General features: G+C 36.3%; 1 protein-coding gene across 4 annotated transcripts in view; it reads right to left on the reverse strand.

The window, feature by feature from the left end:
- Positions 1 to 20,961, reverse strand: part of EHBP1 (EH domain binding protein 1) — a 257,453-nt gene that overhangs the window by 147,003 nt on the left and 89,489 nt on the right. For 2 of the 4 annotated variants that reach the window (XM_087919329.1, XM_026712826.2), the window contains exons 6-10: positions 17,351 to 17,532; positions 15,579 to 15,718; positions 13,044 to 13,148; positions 12,206 to 12,328; positions 7,711 to 7,963 (exon numbers count right to left, since the gene is read on the reverse strand). In XM_087919329.1, the coding sequence (XP_087775455.1) occupies positions 7,711 to 7,963; positions 12,206 to 12,328; positions 13,044 to 13,148; positions 15,579 to 15,718; positions 17,351 to 17,532 (803 nt within the window). The remainder of the gene's footprint in view (positions 1 to 7,710; positions 7,964 to 12,205; positions 12,329 to 13,043; positions 13,149 to 15,578; positions 15,719 to 17,350; positions 17,533 to 20,961) is intronic. The other 2 variants (XM_026712825.2, XM_026712823.2) reach the window with 1 other exon arrangement.

A 20,961-nucleotide genomic window follows, 5' to 3' on the forward strand; every position in this document is an offset into this window, starting at 1 on the left:
TTACCTAACTCCTTAATGTTTAAATAACTTATTTACTCTGGGTTGTTTCTGCATAAGAGATGTCCCCCTTCACCCAAGATTATATTTCAGTTATGTAAGAAGAAATACTCTTGTCCAGAAATTTGTGCAACTGTGCAAAATGTGATCATGACTTTCACTAAATTATCTTTATGCTAAGCTCATGTGAATAATTGTGAAGAAAAAAGTATGAACTTTGAGCTAAGATATGCACAAAATAGCAAAAGCAGTATTAAAATACATTATTTTTTTCCAGATCTTTACTTGTTCTGGAAAATAATTCATAGGGCAATTTAAGTAGAATTTCACATGAAATGGAAGCATTCATACTTTGGACAACACTGATTCACTTGGCTATAAAATGGAGATGAGCACCACCCTCTAGAATTGGACATGACTGAACAGGGGAAACCTTTACCTTTTTAAAAAAGGTTATTAATAGTCCTTACTTTATAACCAGCTGCTCAATGAAAGTTACAAAGGCCTCAGAAAGAGTGCTATACATTAAGCACTTCCGGCCACTATAAAACATCACACTCACATACACACACCTGGCACCACGATCAGATTAACGTATTTTGAGCACTTGGCAACTGGCTCACATTTACTACTGGTTTACTACTGGATCATGCTTCCCATGATCACCTGACTGCCATTTACGTTTGTCTGTTTCTGGCGGGTTTTGTTAGTTTCTGGCAAAAAATATTGATTTGGGAAAATGGATTTGCTTAACGATCATGTGACTCACTTAACAACACAAAGTTTGGACCTATAACTCTGTGATTTGCTTAACAACCACTGTAATAATGGTAAAAAGATTTGGTCTAGTCATGTTGGTGCCTCAACTTACAACCACAACAACTTACAGCAAAATATTCCGGCCCCAAATGTCTTCATAAGTCAAGGACTACCTGCAAAGCCCTATATTTCTGGTACATGAAAACTCGGAAAATAAAACTGGGACTCCCTGGGAGCTGAATATGGTTTTAAAAAATGCTATCGGATAGGGAAGACAAGTCAAATGAATTTTGCTCTCCCTTGTGAAAAATCTCTTGTGGAAGACACCTCTGGAATCATGATGACCTATCTACGTACGTTGAGTATATTTGTTTTCTGAACGAGCTGTAATGAAGGAAAAACTAAAGAGGATGAAAGCTCAATATATGCACCTAAAGATACAGTGACATCCCTTTTAGATAATGCCTGTTTTTACATTTTCTAATTTAATGTGACTTGCAGAAGCTGCTTTAAAAAGTTTGGCTCAGAAGTTAAAAATGAATGTTGACTTAATGGCAAATTCTGATGTCACACAGGAACCAATAAAGAGGACAAAACTATGGAATTCTAAGTTAAAGCATTTACTACAAAGAAAACAGAAATACTAATTTAAAATGTCTTTACAATACTGATACTTCCTTCTCATCTGTATTGTAAAAGATCAAGAAATGTTTTTGCCATAATGAAGGTTTGTGACCACTAAAAATAGATGCATCATAGCATGCACAATTATTAGTTTTGAGGGAAAATGTAACAAATCAGTAACAAATTTCTTATTAAAAAATCTGTACAGAATTGCAAGCTCAGTTAAGTTTCATTTAAAACTTGACAGAGGCACTGAGTGAACAACAGAGATAGTCTTTGACTTATAACTATTAGTTATAATAACTATTACAATGGCACTGAAAAAAGTGGCTTATGACCAGTCCTCGTGACCATTATCTTATGACTAGTGCAACATCTCCATGACCATGTGTTCAAAATTTGGATGCTTGGTAACTGAGATGTATTTGTATATGATGGCTGCAGGACCCTGGGGTCATTTGATTGACACTTAATGATCTTACCAACCTGCTTCCAACAAGCTAAGTCAATGGGGGGGAGCCAGATTCATTGGCTTGAATCATGACTGCATGATTCACTTAACAACTGTGGCAAAAAAGGTTGTAAAATTGAGTGTGATTCATTTAACAATATCCTTACTTGACAATAAAAATTCTGATCCTAATTATGGGCATAAGTAGAGGACTATTTGTAGAGAAATCGGGAATTTGGAAAATGATGCCAGGAACAGAAGTCTTGAAAATTTGTCTCATTAAAGCCAAAAGCATTTAGTTCTAGAAATTCCATATATAGTTCTATATTTAAATGTACAAATGAACAACTACAGTATATTATACAGGGAAATCTTGACTTAGCAGACCTCGATGAAATGATTACATCAGTTGTAGAAGTTATAAGTTATATCACTTGCACAATGGAAATAATATGTGTGGTGTAACAATGCACAAATGAAATAATTTGTGTCAGTTGCATAATAATAGCATTGCAAATAACAAACTCCCCAATGTACAGAACAATTGGGAATAATGAATATTCCCTCCTCCCTCCTGTTTAAATCAAGGTTTCACTGTATTATTTTTCCTAGATTTAATGGGTTACATAGCAGGATGATAGCTTTGGAATAAATATATTTTCCTTGCAATTATGAACATCTTCTCCAGAATTCAAGCCACTTTTTAAAATACTTCCCAATTCCTCAGATAATCATGGACAGTTATACAAGCAAAAGGCATGCATGCATAGCGACTGAGATGCAAAACAATACTGAAAGGGTCCCAGTGCCATCACATAAATCACAGAGGGTTCCCTCGTCTTGAATACTGCAGGCAAGGCTGGTCACCACATCTTAAAAAAGACATACAGGAGAAAAAATAGGATGATCCAGAGACGGATGATGAAAATGATAAGAAAGATGGAGAGACTTCTGTGAAAAGAGATTGAAAAGATTAGAGTTGTTTGGTTTAGAGTGTAGACAAAATGAGAGCAGATTTGAAATAAATGCTTATCTCACACTGCGAATTGCACCCAATGAGTACTGTTTCTCCATTTGCAGAAAGGTGACCTGAAATTTTTAAAATCTGTGTCATATTCCTCTAAATCTCAACGGGTTTCTGAAAGATGAGTAGGCAATAACATGGATAAGGAGAAGAGCTAAACATGGACAAAACAGATGAAAGAACAGGCTATTCTGGTCAGACCTCAGGTGTGATGGGAACTGAGGAGAAAAGGAATGGTGAACAAGTAGCTTGATCTCCAAGAGCTTCTAGTAGAGCTAATGAGTTATGCAGGCATAACACCTCTGGCACAAATACCCAACAATAATACGTGGAAAATGGACTAAGCACGCACCACATAATTCAACTGAGGGATTCACTTTTATAAAATGTGGAGATAGCCAACATTTTAAACAGCAACAAAAATGAGAAATTCATGGAAGATTGCTCTCTCAGGGGCTACTAGTTTCAACTACACTTTATAATCTCCAGAATTCTGAGCAATGTAACTTAAACACCTGCTGAGAAGCAATGCTGAAGTTGGACTACTTCCCTGACTGGGTTAGGGACCTAGGGACTTCTGTCCTCATTGTGAGTTGTGTTGGGGGTGGGGGTGCATGAAGGGAGGCTCAGTCAATCTCGTTGTACACATGTTGTACTCTGACAATAAAGGTAATAATAACCATAATCACAACTATCTGTGTGCCTTCCCAGATGCACCTGGCTAGTCTTATTTAGGCTTAACATCCTTAACCTGTCTTCTAGAACACGGCTCCATTCATCTCTTGGCTTAATATACCTGTTCAGAGAAGCACAAAATACATTGAAGTTGAAACATCTCATTCCAGTTTGAAACAAGCTGTTTCCAACTTCAGGGGAAATGTTCTGAATCAAGGTGTTTCAAACTCAAATTGTTTCAAACTGGAAGCATTTTCTACATGTTTACTCACGATGATCACTGTTTGCAGCCAAAACCAATTTGATGCTAAATGATGATATGCATGCAATGACTATACAAATGCTGTGATTATCTTAATACCTAAATCAATTGCAAAAATCACAGCAATTCTGCAATGATCTCAAGACACACACATTTCATCATTTGCCTGCTCTTTAATGAACCCTCATGGTTCCAAGCCTATCAACTTTGCAGAATGAAACTCTGGATACCTGTGACAGTCACTGTGTACACAGAGTTCCACCGCTAGTTTGTGCAAAGGAAGAATAAGTATTTTCTCAGTCATTATAGGACTACTTCCTCAATGCTGTGATTGGAACTGATGGAATTTGGATGACGCACCACCACCTTCTCCTCACTTCCACAATAAGATTTATTGTGCATTTAGACACAAGAACGATGTGCTCCAGATATTACTACTTTTTTTCCCCCTCTGACACAATATATACATATACTGTACTTTAATTCTGACTTATTGTGTTGGATGAATGCAAATGCTATGATTTGCAAATTATACTTTACTGCATAGTGCAGTGGTTGTCAACCTTTTCTTCACCAAGACCCCTTTTAAATAACTTTTGTGGTCATGGACCATAGCCAGGACCCTCAAGATTTAAGATTTAAATCATAACATTTCTTCAAGCATTCACACATCCCCCTGTGATGACATCACCCCCCAGAGATCCACAGACCAAAGGCTGAGAAACACTGGCATAGTATGTTGTGCAAATCCAATCATGATTTGTAACCAAAATTATGGCTTACTGTGATGTGTGAACCCAGCCTCTTTGCCTCTGATAAGTATTATTCCATTACATATAGAGAACTGGACTTCCTCGTGTGAATTTCCCAGGTGCTATCTGTATCGCAATCAGCAGAATTAATACAGCGTCTCCAATACTTTTTCATGGAATTGCTAATGTATTTTTTTTTCCAAAAGCTGCTACAAGTTTACAAGCTCCATGAAAGATCATTAAGCAACATATAATGGCTAACGAATATTAAAGTGGATCTATAGGAATCTTTCTGGTACAGTACTAGTATGTTTTTGTTGCAAAGAAACCACAGTTGGGGATTCTAGTAACATTGTTCCTAGCATACTTTAGGATATGTGATCCTCCTCCTTTACCTACTCATAATCTAGAAGAACAATTATCTGTTAAGGAAAGAAAGATGATCTTTTGCATTGCTAAGGCGAAGCAGCTGGGTCATGGTGGGGAGTATCATTAGAGCAGGGGTGTCAAACCGTGTCATCACAGCATTGTCACGTAACGTATTGAGACTTTTTCCCCTTCGCTAAACCGGGCGTGGGCTTGGCCAGTGCATGACACATCTGGCCTGCGGGCCGTAAATTTGACAACCCTGCATTAGAGAGTCAAGGATGAGAAGTTTCTGAAGATCTTTATAATCCAGATAGTATTCTATCCAATTGACTCCTACAGAAGATTTTCCAGATTTCTCCAAGAGAAATTCACATTCAGAAACCGACCCTGTGATCTCCTCTATGTGAAATCTGAGCCATTCCATTGAATTGGGTCTCTTTGCACCACCGATATGATTCAAATGTATCCGGATGGGATTTCAGGTGAACAGCTAGAGGCTGCCTTTATTAATTTATTTTAAAACGCTGCCTTATGCTGTAGTTTATCAGATAGTCCTGTTTAGTACTTCTCTTTTATTACCATTCCTGGAGAGGTATGCAGAAAATAAGGGGCTTTTTCCTCTCTCACTAAGGATGTCAATCAATTTCATTTGGTCCATATTTTAAGGACACTGACCTAATTCTTCTGAGATTGGAATGTAGCTAGCTGTCTGACTTCACATTTCAAAAAGTGGTTATTCAAGTAAAACACTGCATGGTATAAAAGCCGTGCTTGCGCAGTAGTTAGAATGCAGTATTGCAGGCTGACTCTGCCCATTGCTAGTTCAATCCTGACCAGCTCAAGGTTGACCTAGCCTTCCATCCTTCCAAGGTCAGTAAAAGGAGGACCCAAATTGTTGGGGGCAATAGGCTGACTCTGTAAACTGCTTAGGGAGTGCTGTAAAGTATTCAGAAGTGGTATATAAGTCCAAGTGCTATTGCTATTTATTTAAAAAATACCCAAACTTTATGAATCTGTAAATTATTTAAAAAATACCCAAACTTTATGAATCTGTAAATTTATAAATCTGCATACCAGTTGTATATATTAGGGAAAAAGAACATTATAGAAAATAAGTTCTTGAAATTTCTTTTAAAACTCATAAAATGTTATAGAAGAGATTATAACTGAACACAAAAACAGTGATATGCATACAAAACAGGGGATTGAGATTCATCTATAGCTTGAAATTGATGGTTCCTGTTTCCCAATTTTATATTCTTTGTAGTGCACCAAGGGATACTGCTGATGAAAGTCTGATTATGAAACATTGTGCTGACAAGGCAGGGACATAAATAGCCTAACAGCACAGTGGAAGCAAAGGATTGCTTGATAAATAAACTGAAATTCAGTGAAAAAGGAAATAAGCTTCCACATATGATCCTTAATGCACATGTAAACATGTGCCTAGAATCCAGAAGGAATGGTCCAACAATTGCTACTGAAAAGATGGTGGGTGGTTTGTTCTTCACATTTTGACTGTCTTGAAAGTTAACTGTTATGCTACAAAAAGGGAAGGAAGCTACAGCTGCAATGAAACACTCTGGTATTTGGATAGAAAACATCCAGTATTCCTTAAATACCCTTCTATTAATTCAGTGCTACAGATTTCTTTGTAGATGAGAATAAATTTAAAAAGATCTTTACTTGTACTTTTATATCAATTTTTTTACTCTCTTGTTTTTTTTCTTACTTCCCTCTGTTGACTATCAACCTTCCACTGTTTGCCTTTTCTAATTTGTCACGAACTGCAAACAATGGCTAAGATGATAGAGATCTAGTGATCATGATCTGATAATACGTACTTAGTCAGATTTAGGAAGTAGAACAATAAATCTTGCTATAGCTCAGTAGGCTTTGTCTGGCCTTGGAAGCTAAACTAAGTCAAACTGCTTCATTAGGCTGGGGTTTTAAAAAAAAAACCTTCCCTGAAGAAGGCAACAGCAAACTACTTTGGTACTGTATAGCTACTTTGGTACTGCATAGCTACGTCCATTTAGTCATCAAGATCTGACTTTGTCTCATCTAACAAAACCAACACTCAGACTTGATCAAGTTGCAATTATTTTTCAAAGCAACAATCCAACAAAACAACTTAGAAAAATCTACACCCACTTTCCAGGACAAGGGGAAAAAAGGCAGGGGGAATAGGAGAGACCTGGGACCACCATTTGTATTTATAACAGAGAAAACACAATGAGTTTCACCTTCTTCAAATATTAGGGCAATCGATGCTATTATTACTAAAGCCGATTAAGAAAAGTTCTCTGCATAATACATTTAATACAATATTTGAAAAGGGGGGAAGTCTTGAATTCTATATAGAACTGCTTCAATGTATTGAGTGATCATTGACTAAAAAAAGGATAGTACCAAATTTCTAAAGACTAGGTCATCCATTATCCTCAAATGTCACTGTATTGAATAGTTCCTTATATATACGGATAGTTCAAAGCTGGCCACTAGCCAACCGAACTGTTGCAGCAGCCATGCCACGCCTGAACTGAGCATGCATGCTTTTCATTGTGAACATCTGTATCTATGCCTCCCTTCAGACATTCTGCTTTGATGATTTAAAGCCTCACAGACAAAAAGCCAGTAACACGCATGCCCCAATGTTTAATGTATTCAAATTCTGTTAACGGAGCAGTTTATTCTTGTACTTCATACAAGAATAATCAGGTTTTAATATTTTATGCCTGGGGGTTCTGTGCTGAAATCCCAACTAATGCAAAGGGGAAAAAAGTGATCTACTTACTCATCTAACTCCTCTTCATCTGTTCTTGATGTGTCAGCGTAAAGATATTTGCTCATGTCCACAGGCCGGATATTTTTCCTTTTGATAGGTTGAGGAGGAGAGTCTTTGACAGGTAATAGGATCTCAGGTTCAGGGTCTGGCTCATCAAAAGGGTTCACATACTCCACACTCTTTTCTTTAAAGGGGTTATATTCATCGCTGTCATCACAGTAGCGCTCTTGTTTGGATAATGAAGTCATCTTAAAGTCTTGCTCTACAGAGAGCACAATCAAGAGGTTGTGTCTTTATAGAGAAGGAACTCTTCAATTCCTTCAGAATAGTGTATTTCTCCTGTTATAACTCTAGTAGAATACAAAATAGTTCCCATCCCAAATTAATATTAATAAAACAAGAGGAGTACCAATAAAGTGTGTTGTAAATCATTATAAACCAAAATGAAAAAAAAATAGCCAGACAATTCTTTGATGACTAGGGAAAGTGAAAAAAAAAACAACTCAGAAAATTGGTAAGTATTGGGAGAATCCTCAGGATTTCCACAGGACCACCCATGTAATCCATAACAGCCATAATACCTGTTCAGACATAATTTGAAATAGTTACATGTTCTGCTAAAAACAACTTTTCCAAAAAGGCAGATTGCAGAAAGCAGATTGCCATGTTCCCAATTCCATCTTTTGTGTATGCATTTTAAACAATAAATAATTGAAAAAGAGGGAAAGGTTTCATTTGACTTTTGCTTCTAGTATTGTACAAAAATATTAGCGTTAACATGTTGTTCAGTACTGGCCAGAACAAAGAATTAGTTATATACAAAAAGGAAATTGTCATTGTTACAAAAAATTCACCTTTACTTTTTGTTCAACTGTTGAAAGTAAAGCAATTCAAGCAGAAGTCCTGCTCAATTGTGATCCATTAAACCAAAAGCAGATTAGTCATATATTGTAATTTTGTTATATATCTTCTTCATAATGTCCCTTATTTTTTGCTCTCCCAAATAGAAGGAATGCAACATACTGCTCTGGCCAGGTGACTCAGAAATCATTCAGATTTGATATATGCCCTGAAACAATTAACTAAAGAAATGTACTGGTAATCTACTTCAAAAACTGGCTTAGGATCATACAAATTCAACTCACAATTTGTTCATTTCATCTTTATATTTAATCTGCCTCTATGACTGCATATCTAGTCCTGCTTCCCAGTTGCTAGACATATGAAACTCATTCAGTAAGAGATGTTCTAGAACATCAGTTTAAAATACACCCTGTTCTAGAGGCATATTTCAGAATATCAAGGGCCATTAATAAAGAACATGTGGAACTGTACAGATGAAATCGTGATATTCAATTTATAATATTTATGACAAGTATGGCTTAAAGGAAGAATACAAGAATCATTTATACAAAAATGAAGTAATCAACTGATTAATTACAGAAGTCCAAGTGCTAGAGATGCAATAGTTACTCTCTCAAAAAGCTGAAAGAAAAAAAACCTCTCCAGATTAACACGTCATCAAAGATATGAACCGAATACAGAAAAGTGATGCAAACTTTTTAAAACAAAATAAAACAATAAGAAAACAAAGAAGAATGGGAAGGAGGAAAGAGAAGGGTGTTCAGAAAGAATCTGTATATTTAAATAATCAAAACCTCTTGTAACATTTAGCACTTATATTGTTCTTTTAATCTTCAAAATTCTTTACAAACATTAACTAATTAATCTAAATCCTTCTGTCAAATGTAGATACAGCAGTACTCTGGGATGTATTACTAATCCAAGACATAGTTAAAAGGGAAACACTGTTGCTGTTTAGACTAGCTAAGCCTCCCTTAAGTACTGCAGAGTAACAAAGTTAGTTTACAAGCATTAGCTAGAAGAGCCTTCCCTAACCGTCGGCCTCAGTTTATCAGACAGCATGTTTAATAACAGACAGCATTTCAGTCTATCTTCTCCAGCCACCCAATGTCCAGGGGGAAAAAACCCATTAAGCACAGATGAAGCTGTTCCATGGTAGAATAAGGCTTGCACTAGGAACCCTGTTTATGCATATCCTTTTTCTCCAATATCATCCTTATGGATCTGATGTTGGAGGCCAGTCTCCTATTGGAAAGCCTGAGATTTAAAATCGTCTAGAGGCTTAGTAGTTACCCTGTTTCTCCAACAATACGGCCTCCCCCAATAAGAAGTCCCAGCATGTTTTATAGGCATGAAATGCAATTAAGCCCCTCCCCCCAAATTAAGGCCTATATTAAAATATGCGAAATGGGGGGGAATGGTGGGGGGGGGGCCTTGCCGTTAGGAAGTACTTTTGTTGCACACCCGGATATGGTGCTGCCTGCGTTGACCCCGATAAGAAGTGCCCCACCAACACCAAGGTCAACATCCAAGCTGTCACCGCCCGCCCGAAGATGCAAGGGGGGCGGGAAATTAAGTCACCCCCGAAAAGACGTCCTAGCCATTTTTTCAGGGCTCACAAAAAAAAAAGACCCGGCCTTATTATATGAGAAACACGGTAGATATTACACTCAATAATTAGAACACTGTAGAATACAATATGGTTGTATCATGATTATATTTCATAACTTGGTATGTATTTATCATTCCAGAAAGAAGCAAAGAATTTATACAAATCTCACCTCTGCCTTTCTATATTAATCTTTCTAGTATGTTAGGGAGGGGGTCTCTAATGGAATGGAGGTAACTATGCAGATAGCAGTACACATATGGCAAGATGGGCAGCAAATAAATGTAATAAACAATAATACATTTTAAAAAATAATAGATAATAATTTCCCAGCCTAGCCAATAAAGGACCAAGGAACAAGGCCAGAATTAGTATCAGCCTGAAGGCAAAAGTTCACACTGAGAGCCACTGAACTAAACTATATCTAAAGAATGGCTTGTTTGATTCATGTCTTGAAAATCTCCAAGAATGGAAAGCCCACATCTCTCTGGATAGCTGGATGGTACTGTCAAACTGTTCTCAAAACATTTTTCTTACTACAAAACTTAAATCTGGTTCTTTCTGGTTTCAGGCCATTCTATCTAGTCTTGCCCACTAAGGTAGCTGAGAAGCTGCACCCTTCAATAAGAAGACATTCAGACCAATAACTTGTGTAGGCTCTGCAAGCAGTGATCTACAAGGCCTTGAGAGTCTGGAGAAAACCCCTTATAACTTCACTGTCATAAAGAGAATCTCTCTATTCTGTTGGCAGAAATCTCTGCAAGGGTGCAAGAGGGATCTTGATGAATCTTTAGGTTTCCTAAATGCACCTGGGGATTTGCTATTTCATGTGAAATAGGATGAAGATGTGATTCTGTTGATGTCCTGGCAGGAATTCAGAATCAGATTACCAAAGCAGATTACCAAAGTTGCTAGGATTATCCAAAAGAGCCCTTTAGTCCCATGAAATTAGATCACCTCCAAAGTATACTAGGGAGCTGAGAATATTGAAGTAGAATGGACAACAAATGAATCACAAAAGGAGAAAGTCTCAGGATAGATCAAAATATAGAGTCCATCTTAAGATCCATTTGAACATCTGCTCTGTGGAGGGAGCAAAAAAGTGCTTACTTCTGTCTCTCTGCTGTATCCGCACAAAACAGGCCAACATAGCTTCTCCATATTAAATGGTAATTTGTCTGCCAAAATGTTGGCGGAATGCAACTGGAACAGCACAGTTTACAATTCTGTGCAGATAAAGTTGAATGGATCCATTACAACTTTTCAGTTAAGCTACAGGCAAGACTTAGGGATGAAAGCTCAGCAACTATTTGTCTTCTTATTTCGGATCCTCTTCAGGCTATAGATTTCAAGGCTGAAAATCAGTTGTGAGGGACGAGGACCACTGCTTACTAATCCTTTTCTTTTTCAGCTGGTTAAACAAAAATGGGACTGGCCCCATATGTTCCCTTTGTCTAACGGAAGCAACGATAAGGACTTTGTTAAAGAAATCCTCTTTTGGGCTGGTTGAACATATACTCGTAGGGCATCTCAAATGTTTTATTTGTATGTAAAATGATTGAGAATACAGTAGCCTCACAACTCAAGAGACATCTGAATGGTATGTTTTGCTGGACTGGGATTTTGACTGGAATGATACTGAAAACAATTCTTCTGGACTATTCAGTAGCTTTTAATTTTATTCATCATGATATCCTTCCAGAGTACTTGATGGATTGGGACTTACGTATTGATCATTCTTACTAGGACTTAAAATATTATATAAGCTTTTATTAAATTGCCCAGACATGTCTAGAAAGAGAAAAATGATTTGATCAGACACTGACCTAAAAGGCTACTGCAGATTGAATAATTCCATCATTAAGTTGCACCTTAAACAAGCTGTGGTTGAATACTTAAATTGAAAATTAATAGCACATAAGCAACATCAAAGAAACTTTTAGAAAATGAGAAGTAGGAAGTACATGTAGTTTGTGATCTTGCCACAATGTATAGCACAATCCAAAGATTGTATATGGCAAAATTAAATACCTTCGATATCAGTGTCTCCAAAAGGATTCAGTTCTGACCTATCAGAATCTACAAATGGATTTGATCTTGAATTTGCCGAATCTTGCTCCTCTTCATCCAGGAAACTAAGCTTGTTGATAAGTTCTAAGAAACCAAGCAAAATACTTTTCAGTACACATTTTATACTTTCATTTAGGATTACACATGGAATGTTTAAACAATCACTTTCCAAATGCTTATTTTAAGTACTATGTATTCCTTTTAATAGTGAATCGAGACACGTTTTCTACTGCTAAACTAAACTGTTATATTTATAGAACACCAATGTTTCCAGCTTAGTAACATGAACAAAAACAAGTGCAAGTTTATTATGTGACTGTTTAAGTGAAGTGGAAGGCTCTAGCAATAGTTTTTAGAAAGAAAAAAAATACTAACTTAAAGAAAATCAATATATAAAGGTGGTAATTTTTTCATTACTAAGCTGGAAGGCCCACATGCAGCATACAAATTACCTCAGATAAAGAATGCAATATTTTCAAGCACAAGTAATGGTGGTTCTGAGCTAGCTTTAGCAAATGGAAGATCCGACTACAATTGCAATCTTTTCCGATCAATGACCACCCTGGAGAGGCTGATGGGAACATGAATCCAGTAATATCTGACGGCCATAGTTTCCTCACCTTGACTGATGAACGCACCACATCTTGTTGCATACTCTTGATTGTATGCAACAAGACTGTAATTGACACCAAGCACGAAGCACAAAGCTATAACCAACACTTGAATATGAACAGATACTAAGGAAGTCACAGTAAAATGCAGACATGCCAGAAACAGAAAAGGAGGAAAGCTCATAGACCTTCAGAAGAACTGGCTGATTTAGTGGACAGCATATTTGTATGCTTTATGCAGTCATCTTGATCTTCATCTAAGCTGCTCAGAGCATTCAACTGGTTTACAATTTCTGTAAACAGAAGCCAGTCAAGACAACTGTGAGGTAAGGTCATTTAATGGAAAAGGAATACAATACATGCTGTTATTAGGAAAAAGAGAAAAGGAAAGAAAGACAAATGTTAATTTAGGAATACATTCCCGACCGCACAATCATAATCAATATATCTCTGTACTTTGAGGGCTTTTCCATATTCTAGAATGTGGAACCTCAGTGAATGTGAAATATTTTTTAATTAACAAAATTATCCTGTATACACTCTACACTAAAACAAGAACAAATAATAATTAAATTACTGAAATATAATATTTTAATTAAGGTAGCATAGACACACAATTAACGTTGCCAAATAAAGCTTAGCCAGATTGTCCTACCTTGCAGAACTGGAAGAGCAAAAAAAAAAAAAATGGCCAGGGCTGGCTCCTAAGTTTTAGTTAACCTATACTCCCACTTCTAACCTTTTTAGGACAATTTACAGCTAATAGATCCAATGGGGTAAGAGCTATAACCTAAACTGGACATTTTGATAGAATGCAGTATGTATTTGACACACTCAATCTGATCTATATGGTAAAGTTGTTCAAGTGTGCAGACAATCAAGGAAGTGACTGAAGGAAAAGGGAAGAGGAACCATCAATTTAGTTTAATTACTACAGTTTTTCACAGAAATTATGTGGAACCTTCTTTTCCCATAATGCAGTATAGCAATGCCATATAGTGACTTCAACAGCTGAATCTCCAAGCGGCATTATCATGAATGTCATATATATAATTGCCACCAAGAGAGATGACAAAGATAAAAGATGAGGAAATCTATATGCGTTTGTTTAATGTTCATAATTTTTTTCTTTAACTGAGCATTTGGTAGTCATTTGGAAAAGAGAGAATGACAGAGACTGAGATTGACAAAGGCTCTGGGGAAGAATGAAGGCAAGCATGCGTGGAAAACTGCAAGATGGAGAAATGCTAAGAACATGAATTCAAGGAGACGTAACATAATTGCATCAATTCTTTGTGGAACAAATAAGAAACTTGATCAAGATTATCTCATTTATCAAGGAGTTTATGATAAAATTATTTAAAATTGCTTATAGAAAACAACATTAATAAAAGAATTGCTTTTGGTGATATAAGCATCTTTTCCATTCAGCGTGATTTACTAAAACTCTAATGACAGACAGAGGTAATCTACTGATAAAACAAATATTTCAATATCTACTTTATCTGTTTTCTTTCTTATTATCAGTATACACACATACTGTATATTCCTAAGACTGGAACATATAATACTGTAGAAATAGAAATCTTTTTTTCCCAAGGAGATTACAATATAATACTTGATATGTGGAACATCAAAGAAAGTAGAACATTGACGTTATTCCAACTACAAATACGTTTACTGGGTTACACATTAAATTATGGTACAGCTTAGTAGTAATTAGAGGCTACTCCAACTCCCATTTAAAAAAGGTACCATTCCAGAATGTGGTCCAGATCCAATTCAGGGTATGTGTTATCCAGGAAGGATGTAGGCTGAATCAACAAGGCTACTGGGAAATTTCCAAGAAGAGATATGGGTTGTGACTCATTCATCAAACTTAAATTTTATTTCTTTTCCTCTCTTTCATGAATATCTTTCCTGGAACTGAGCTCTATATTCTCTTGAGGTGAAAAATATTGCTGTGCCTTCTGTAGGTTGAAGTCTCTCTCTCTCTCTCTCTCTCTCTCTCTCTCTCTCTCGTTCTCTCTTGAACACACAAACACGCATACACAACACAAATCTGTTCTCATATAAAGTTGTCAGCTATCTTGTGCTGTCAAGCTTATCATCCTTTTCATTACTTCACATTAACACTGCTGGATAGGGTAGATTGTTTATCTGTTTGCTTCCTTATGCAGAACCTAGTTATCCACCTATGCTCTCAAGATATGGAAAACTACTCTTTGATTCAACTCAAGAACTTAAAATATTAGCTTAAATTTAGATTTACTAGGCAGATAGCTTAGTTCTTCCTCCATTAGTAAACTGTGGAAGCTAGGGGGATTATGAAGGCTAATGGCCTGAAAACCTGTAAAATCTCCCATACAACTCCATATTTCAATACTCCTGCAAGACTTTAGTACCCACTAAAATAAATATACAGAAACCTTATTCCTTCAAACCATGAGTGACTTTGCTTCCACAGAGTCAAAAGAGAGAAACAATGACAGAAATAAAGACTGTCTGAATGTAGTGTTTTTGGATCTTTTGAAGTTAACAAAAGGAGTATGAATCTTCCCTTACTTCACACAAGAACATCAATCCATGTTTTAGATTCAATTGGTTTGTTTCTAATGCAAATAGTACAAACCTACATTATTTTCAAAAGAAAAATGGTCAAAAAGAATAACAATTTTCAAATTAAGTTTATAAGCAAAGGCATATTCCAGGAAGAAACAAACCTGTAATTTTTGCAGCCTTTTCTTCCTGGTTTACTCTATTTTCTTCATCATCTTCATTATCTTCTTCAAAGTCATCTAAATTTCCAATATCTGCTTGCTTCATACTCATCAGACTTGCCAGGCTCTGCATATCTTCATCTCTAATAATAACAATAGTAATAATAATAATGATGATGATGATGATGGTTGGATCTGCAGATATATTACACCGACACATTACAATATCCTAGGTTCCTAGGAAGAAATTGATGCGTATGAAGGCCAACATGGGCTAAAGAACTGGCAGCTGTGATTTCACATTTTTATGTATGTAATAATATATACCTTTAACATCATTAAACAACAACATCTGTCTATCCCAGATCTTAAGGAAGGACTCATTAGGTGGATAGAAATGCCAAATGCAGTCTAAATCTGGCTGATTGTATGAGCAAGCATAATAATAATAAACATTTAGCCCATAATAAGCCAGCAGTAGTTACAAAGAAATAAGTATGAATAATTGAAATTGCAGTAGCTGGAGATGGAAGGATTAATCAGAAATCACCAGAAAAAATAGGGAAATACTATATAAAGACACAAATAGAGCAAATATGGAAAATCATAGAGGTCAGTGTTCTTGGGATCAATTCAAAATATCTGGAAAAGCAATTGGGTACAAGTAGAATGGATAAAATTTCAACTCACCAATTACAAAAAGTTTTATTACATGGAACAGCTCATAATTTTTTAACTTTAGCGATCCTAGATCCTTGGAAAGGATCTGATAGTCAAAGAACCAAATCCAGTCAGAGCTATCTGGCAGATTATATGTAAATAGTGTAACAACTATTACTACTCATACTATCATCATCATCATCATCCTACCAACATCAAATTAATTTGTTGCTTCAAGATGCCCTTTATTTACAGCAGATCTGAACTAATGGCTATTTTCCCATTTGACAGGTTTCCTGTCTGCTGAATTTTGATTCAGTGCTTTCCAGGAAACAAATTAATTCTAATCTTGAGCTACAGCTTCATCTTGAAAGGAAGAATATGAAGGCTTATGGGAAAAGAAAAGGCATATTTTTTACTAATGTTAGGAACTTCAAAATGATATTATGCTGGAACCGCAAGTTAGTATAAATCATTATAATGAAAATAATTAGTAGTTATATAGAGCTTCCTCTTACAGTATGTGTTATAGTCATTATCTTTCTAATTTTTACCAATGCTCTAGGTTCATATTGTTGTCTCATATTATGACTCTGTGGTGAAACTGAAAAAATTGTTCATTCAAGGCCACGCCTGAGGTGATACAAAACCAGAAATGTCTTTCCCACAACTCATGCTCTTCACCCACCGCCCTGCAAAAAAACTAGAATGATAATCAATAGCCTCTGTAGGATCTATGGGTTTGAAGGTAGTCCACCTTCAACACTTTTATGGGAGGTCTAAGAGAAGCAGCAGGGGTGATAATACAAAGCAGACTTGATTAATCATACAGATAGGTAGTAGGACAGTAGGCAGGTCTGGGATTATCTACTTGGGAAGGGAGAACTGCCTTGTTGGAGTGTTTTTTAATATTTATTCTGGACTTATATAGTGATTATCATGCATTTTGCACTTTGAATTGTTTGAAACCATACTTATCACAGATTTTTTAACAACCATCCAAGGGAAATTCGATGGTGTGGTTCATGGGAGCTGAGGGCTGACAAGCTCAAGAAAGGCTCTCTGGACTGGAGGATATAAAAGAACAACAGAGTAACACATCCTGCAAAACTTACGTAGCCTTTCCTTCTCTTAGGAAAATACACGATAATGAGAACTGCAGCGTGGCTGAGAGTACTTTCTTAGACAAAGGCCTGAACTTTAACTTGACATCTGTCTGTGTCGGCATGGGGCTCGCATATTGTTTCATGTTGATATTGCTGGTAGCAAGGGCTTTCCGGCGTCCAGAAGGAGATTCCTTAAAGAAGAAAAAAAAGAGACCTCTCTCATTATAATTACAAAATAAAACATATGGATGTGCTTTATTCAATGGATGCCCTACCTTTGTTTTCCATGAAGGTTTGCTATTTTGTCTCTGATCAGATCTAGTTCTGATGACGTTTTGACAGTGGTTTTTCAACTTGTAATTAATTAGGTTAAAATCCTTTCAAAATATGAGGTAATTATTTGTTAATAGAATGCTGGTTCAGAATTATATGCACTAACAAAAAGATGTTCACTCACTGATTTACAGGATATATCCCATCTTCTTGATAAGAGCTGTCCTACTAAGCTATTTTCATAAGAGACCAAAGCAGTTTATTATGAGAATGCTAAATTCCATGATCACTCTTTTGTTTTAACAGATCATCAGAACTTCATCTTTTTCTTTGACAGCAAAAGCCAGGGAAAGGGGGGCTCACATTGTTTGTGTGAATTGCATCTGTTTAACTTGATCAGCTAGGTTTATTTGCATATCCTTAAGTTCTTTTGAGAGACTTAAATTCTTCTCAAGTGTTCAGCGTATTTTTGAAATTCACTCAAAAGACATCAACATGCACTAATAATTCTGTATAATATTAGCGTGCATAACTGGATAGATAAGGCTAGTTTTTTAAAACAAGATATCCTTCAGGGATGACATATTATATTTGGACTTATTTTACTAGGCAGAAGTCTCAAGCACTTTTAGGAAAGACTATCTGAATGTATGAATTGAATTAGTATATTTTATTCAGGGCAAATAATAACCACGGAAACAGCATACACTAAGCCCTCTGTTCAATGAGTCTTAATGTAGCAGACTTCAGATGTTATAGACAAAATCTGCCAGATTCTTCTCCCTAAAAAATTCAAGATTATAATCAACAATGAATAAAGTCTGTTCTTTGAAAGATCAGTCCAAATAACATTGCCACTTCTGCTCATAAATGTAATTTTTCTTCCGCATCTGAATATGTGTTTGTGTGTGTGTGTGTGTGTGTGTGTGTACAGGTCTTGGCATGTTCGGGTCTTTTCCCATGTAAGATTGAGAGCATCTTGGCAATGTTTCGACGAGGTCCCACTCTCCACACACACACATATATAAAATAGAGAGAGAGACAGAGAGAAAGACACAGAGGGACACAGAGTGTTCAGCTCCAATGGACACAGCTTTGGTAATTTTGTAAAAGGGATGGGACAATCAAGTAAATTTTGGACAAAGCTTTGAATATTAGCTCTGAAGGAGACAGAACTTTGAGGAAAAAGTTAAATAGCTGCATAAATAATAAAAACATATCATATTAACACAGATGTATAATGATAATGAGACTGGCTTGCTCTGACAAATTATCAGCAAAGAGATTACTCAGTGTTAGTTGGTGCAAATGCTGACAGATCGCATAGATTAACATCAGTCATTATAGCAAGTCGTTTATCCAAAAGAGCTGAAAGACATTATGTACCAACTCCTATTTATATAGTATTAATTCAGAGATGGCGGAGTTTATGTTGTTCTTGTAATGACTGATTCTTCAGTCACTTTTGTCTGAATTCAGCAGACTATCAAACTGAAAAGCTGCAGGTATCAAAAGAAAATATGAAGACATTTCTAATCTTAGGAACATTTCTATTTACCCATTTCATGATACTGTACGTTATCAAGGAACTATAGTAAAATATTTTCAACTACAGATATATTAGTTGTTTAACTCATGGACCTGGGATCATTTTGGCAACTAAAAGACTTAATAGAAATACATTTTGACACAGATAGTGGATGTATAAGTGGTCCTCAAGTTATAAAACCACTTGTTTGGTGATTGTTCAAAATTACGACCACACTGAATGTGGGAATTTATGATGGGTCCGTAAAGTTGCAGTGTCTGCATAGTCAGTCCCTGACTTGCAATTACAATGTTCCAGCTCACATGATCACGATTTTTCTAACAATTCCTCAGTTTTCCACAAGCTAAGTTGTTCTCACTCCTGCTACCTTTTTTGCCTGGTATGTTCCATTCCACACACACCCCATGGCACCCATCTATGCTCTGCAGCACCTGCCTGCACCATTGCCTGCACCTGCATATGTGCCCACACAGTCCAGGGTTCTTGTCTGTAGTCACCCTTCACTCCCTCCCCAATGGCACTTGCTGGCTTCCTTGCCTGGGACTCCTGCCTCTTCCGGCTTAACAATCCACATGTCCTAAGTCTAAGATAGCAATCTGGACTGTCTGGTTGCCATCCCTAATCACATAATGTCCCATTTTGCTACTGCATCGTTTAGCGATGGAAACTTTCATTTAAACTGCTGTTGTAAACCAAGGACCACCTGTGTTTGAGAACATATGTGATAAACCAGAGAGCAATATATTCAGAAGCTGTAACTTAAAATCAATTTTACGGCAGTTAAAGCAGTCAACATTAAAATACTGGCAAATTGCTATATGGGCATTTACTATTATTACTATTTTGTTACTAGACAACCAGTGCCTTATTGAGTCAAAGCCGCTTCTTTCCCAAATTTCCATTCTCTTGGTAATCATGGGTCCCAGATTTTGGTTGCATTCCATAGGTTAGCCCATTTCAGGTACCTTGTTTTAAAAATTGTTGCCCTATAATGCACCGTTTCACCCAGATAAATTTTATAGAAAATAAGAGTTGTAGCAGTATATAGATTAATGCCGTAGAATACTATTTAACACAATAATCTCATGTATGAATGTTTTTTTTAGGCTTGAAGAAATCTCAGATTGAACAGACATTCAATCTGTTAAAGGAAGGATTTATTTATTGTATTTTTATTTAGATAACACTTAACAAATTGTAAGTAGGGTTTTCTCTCCTTTTGACTTATCAGTCAGGATTACCTTTTTTACAGTTATACAGGATTGTTTAGAGAAGGTGGAGAAAACCACAGAAAAGTATGCATGCATGTATTCCTTTATGGTCCACTTCATTACGATATAACCCTCCAAGGCAATTAGACAAATTCTGGGAGCAGATATATGTCTAGAAAGGTCTGCTTCATTTCAGCTTCATAATGGATGGGTTTTTATCAGATTGAGAATGTATTGGGTAATATTATATTTCCCTTAAATTATTTTTCATATATAACTCCTTGTCATAAAAAATCAAGTCCCACAAAAATATTCTCTTCCCTCATTAAATAAAGGCCTTCATTTTCAGTGAGTGCAGAGGACCATATATGACATTACTTCATATGTCTGCAGTTTTCAGGCAAGGTTTTTCCAATGTGCTTTGCTATTGCCCCCTTTCTAGGGCTGAATGAAAGTGATCGGCCCTAGGTCACCAAGCTGGCTTTGGGACTACAACTCATGGTGTCTCAGTCTCTAGTCTGCTGCCTTAACTACTACACCAATCTGGCTTTTTATATTATTGGCATTCCTAAATAAATAAACATTAC

Source organism: Pseudonaja textilis, chromosome 1 (assembly GCF_049901715.1).
Source record: "Pseudonaja textilis isolate UNSWEBS1 chromosome 1, rPseTex1.2, whole genome shotgun sequence".
Lineage (NCBI taxonomy): Eukaryota > Metazoa > Chordata > Lepidosauria > Squamata > Elapidae > Pseudonaja > Pseudonaja textilis.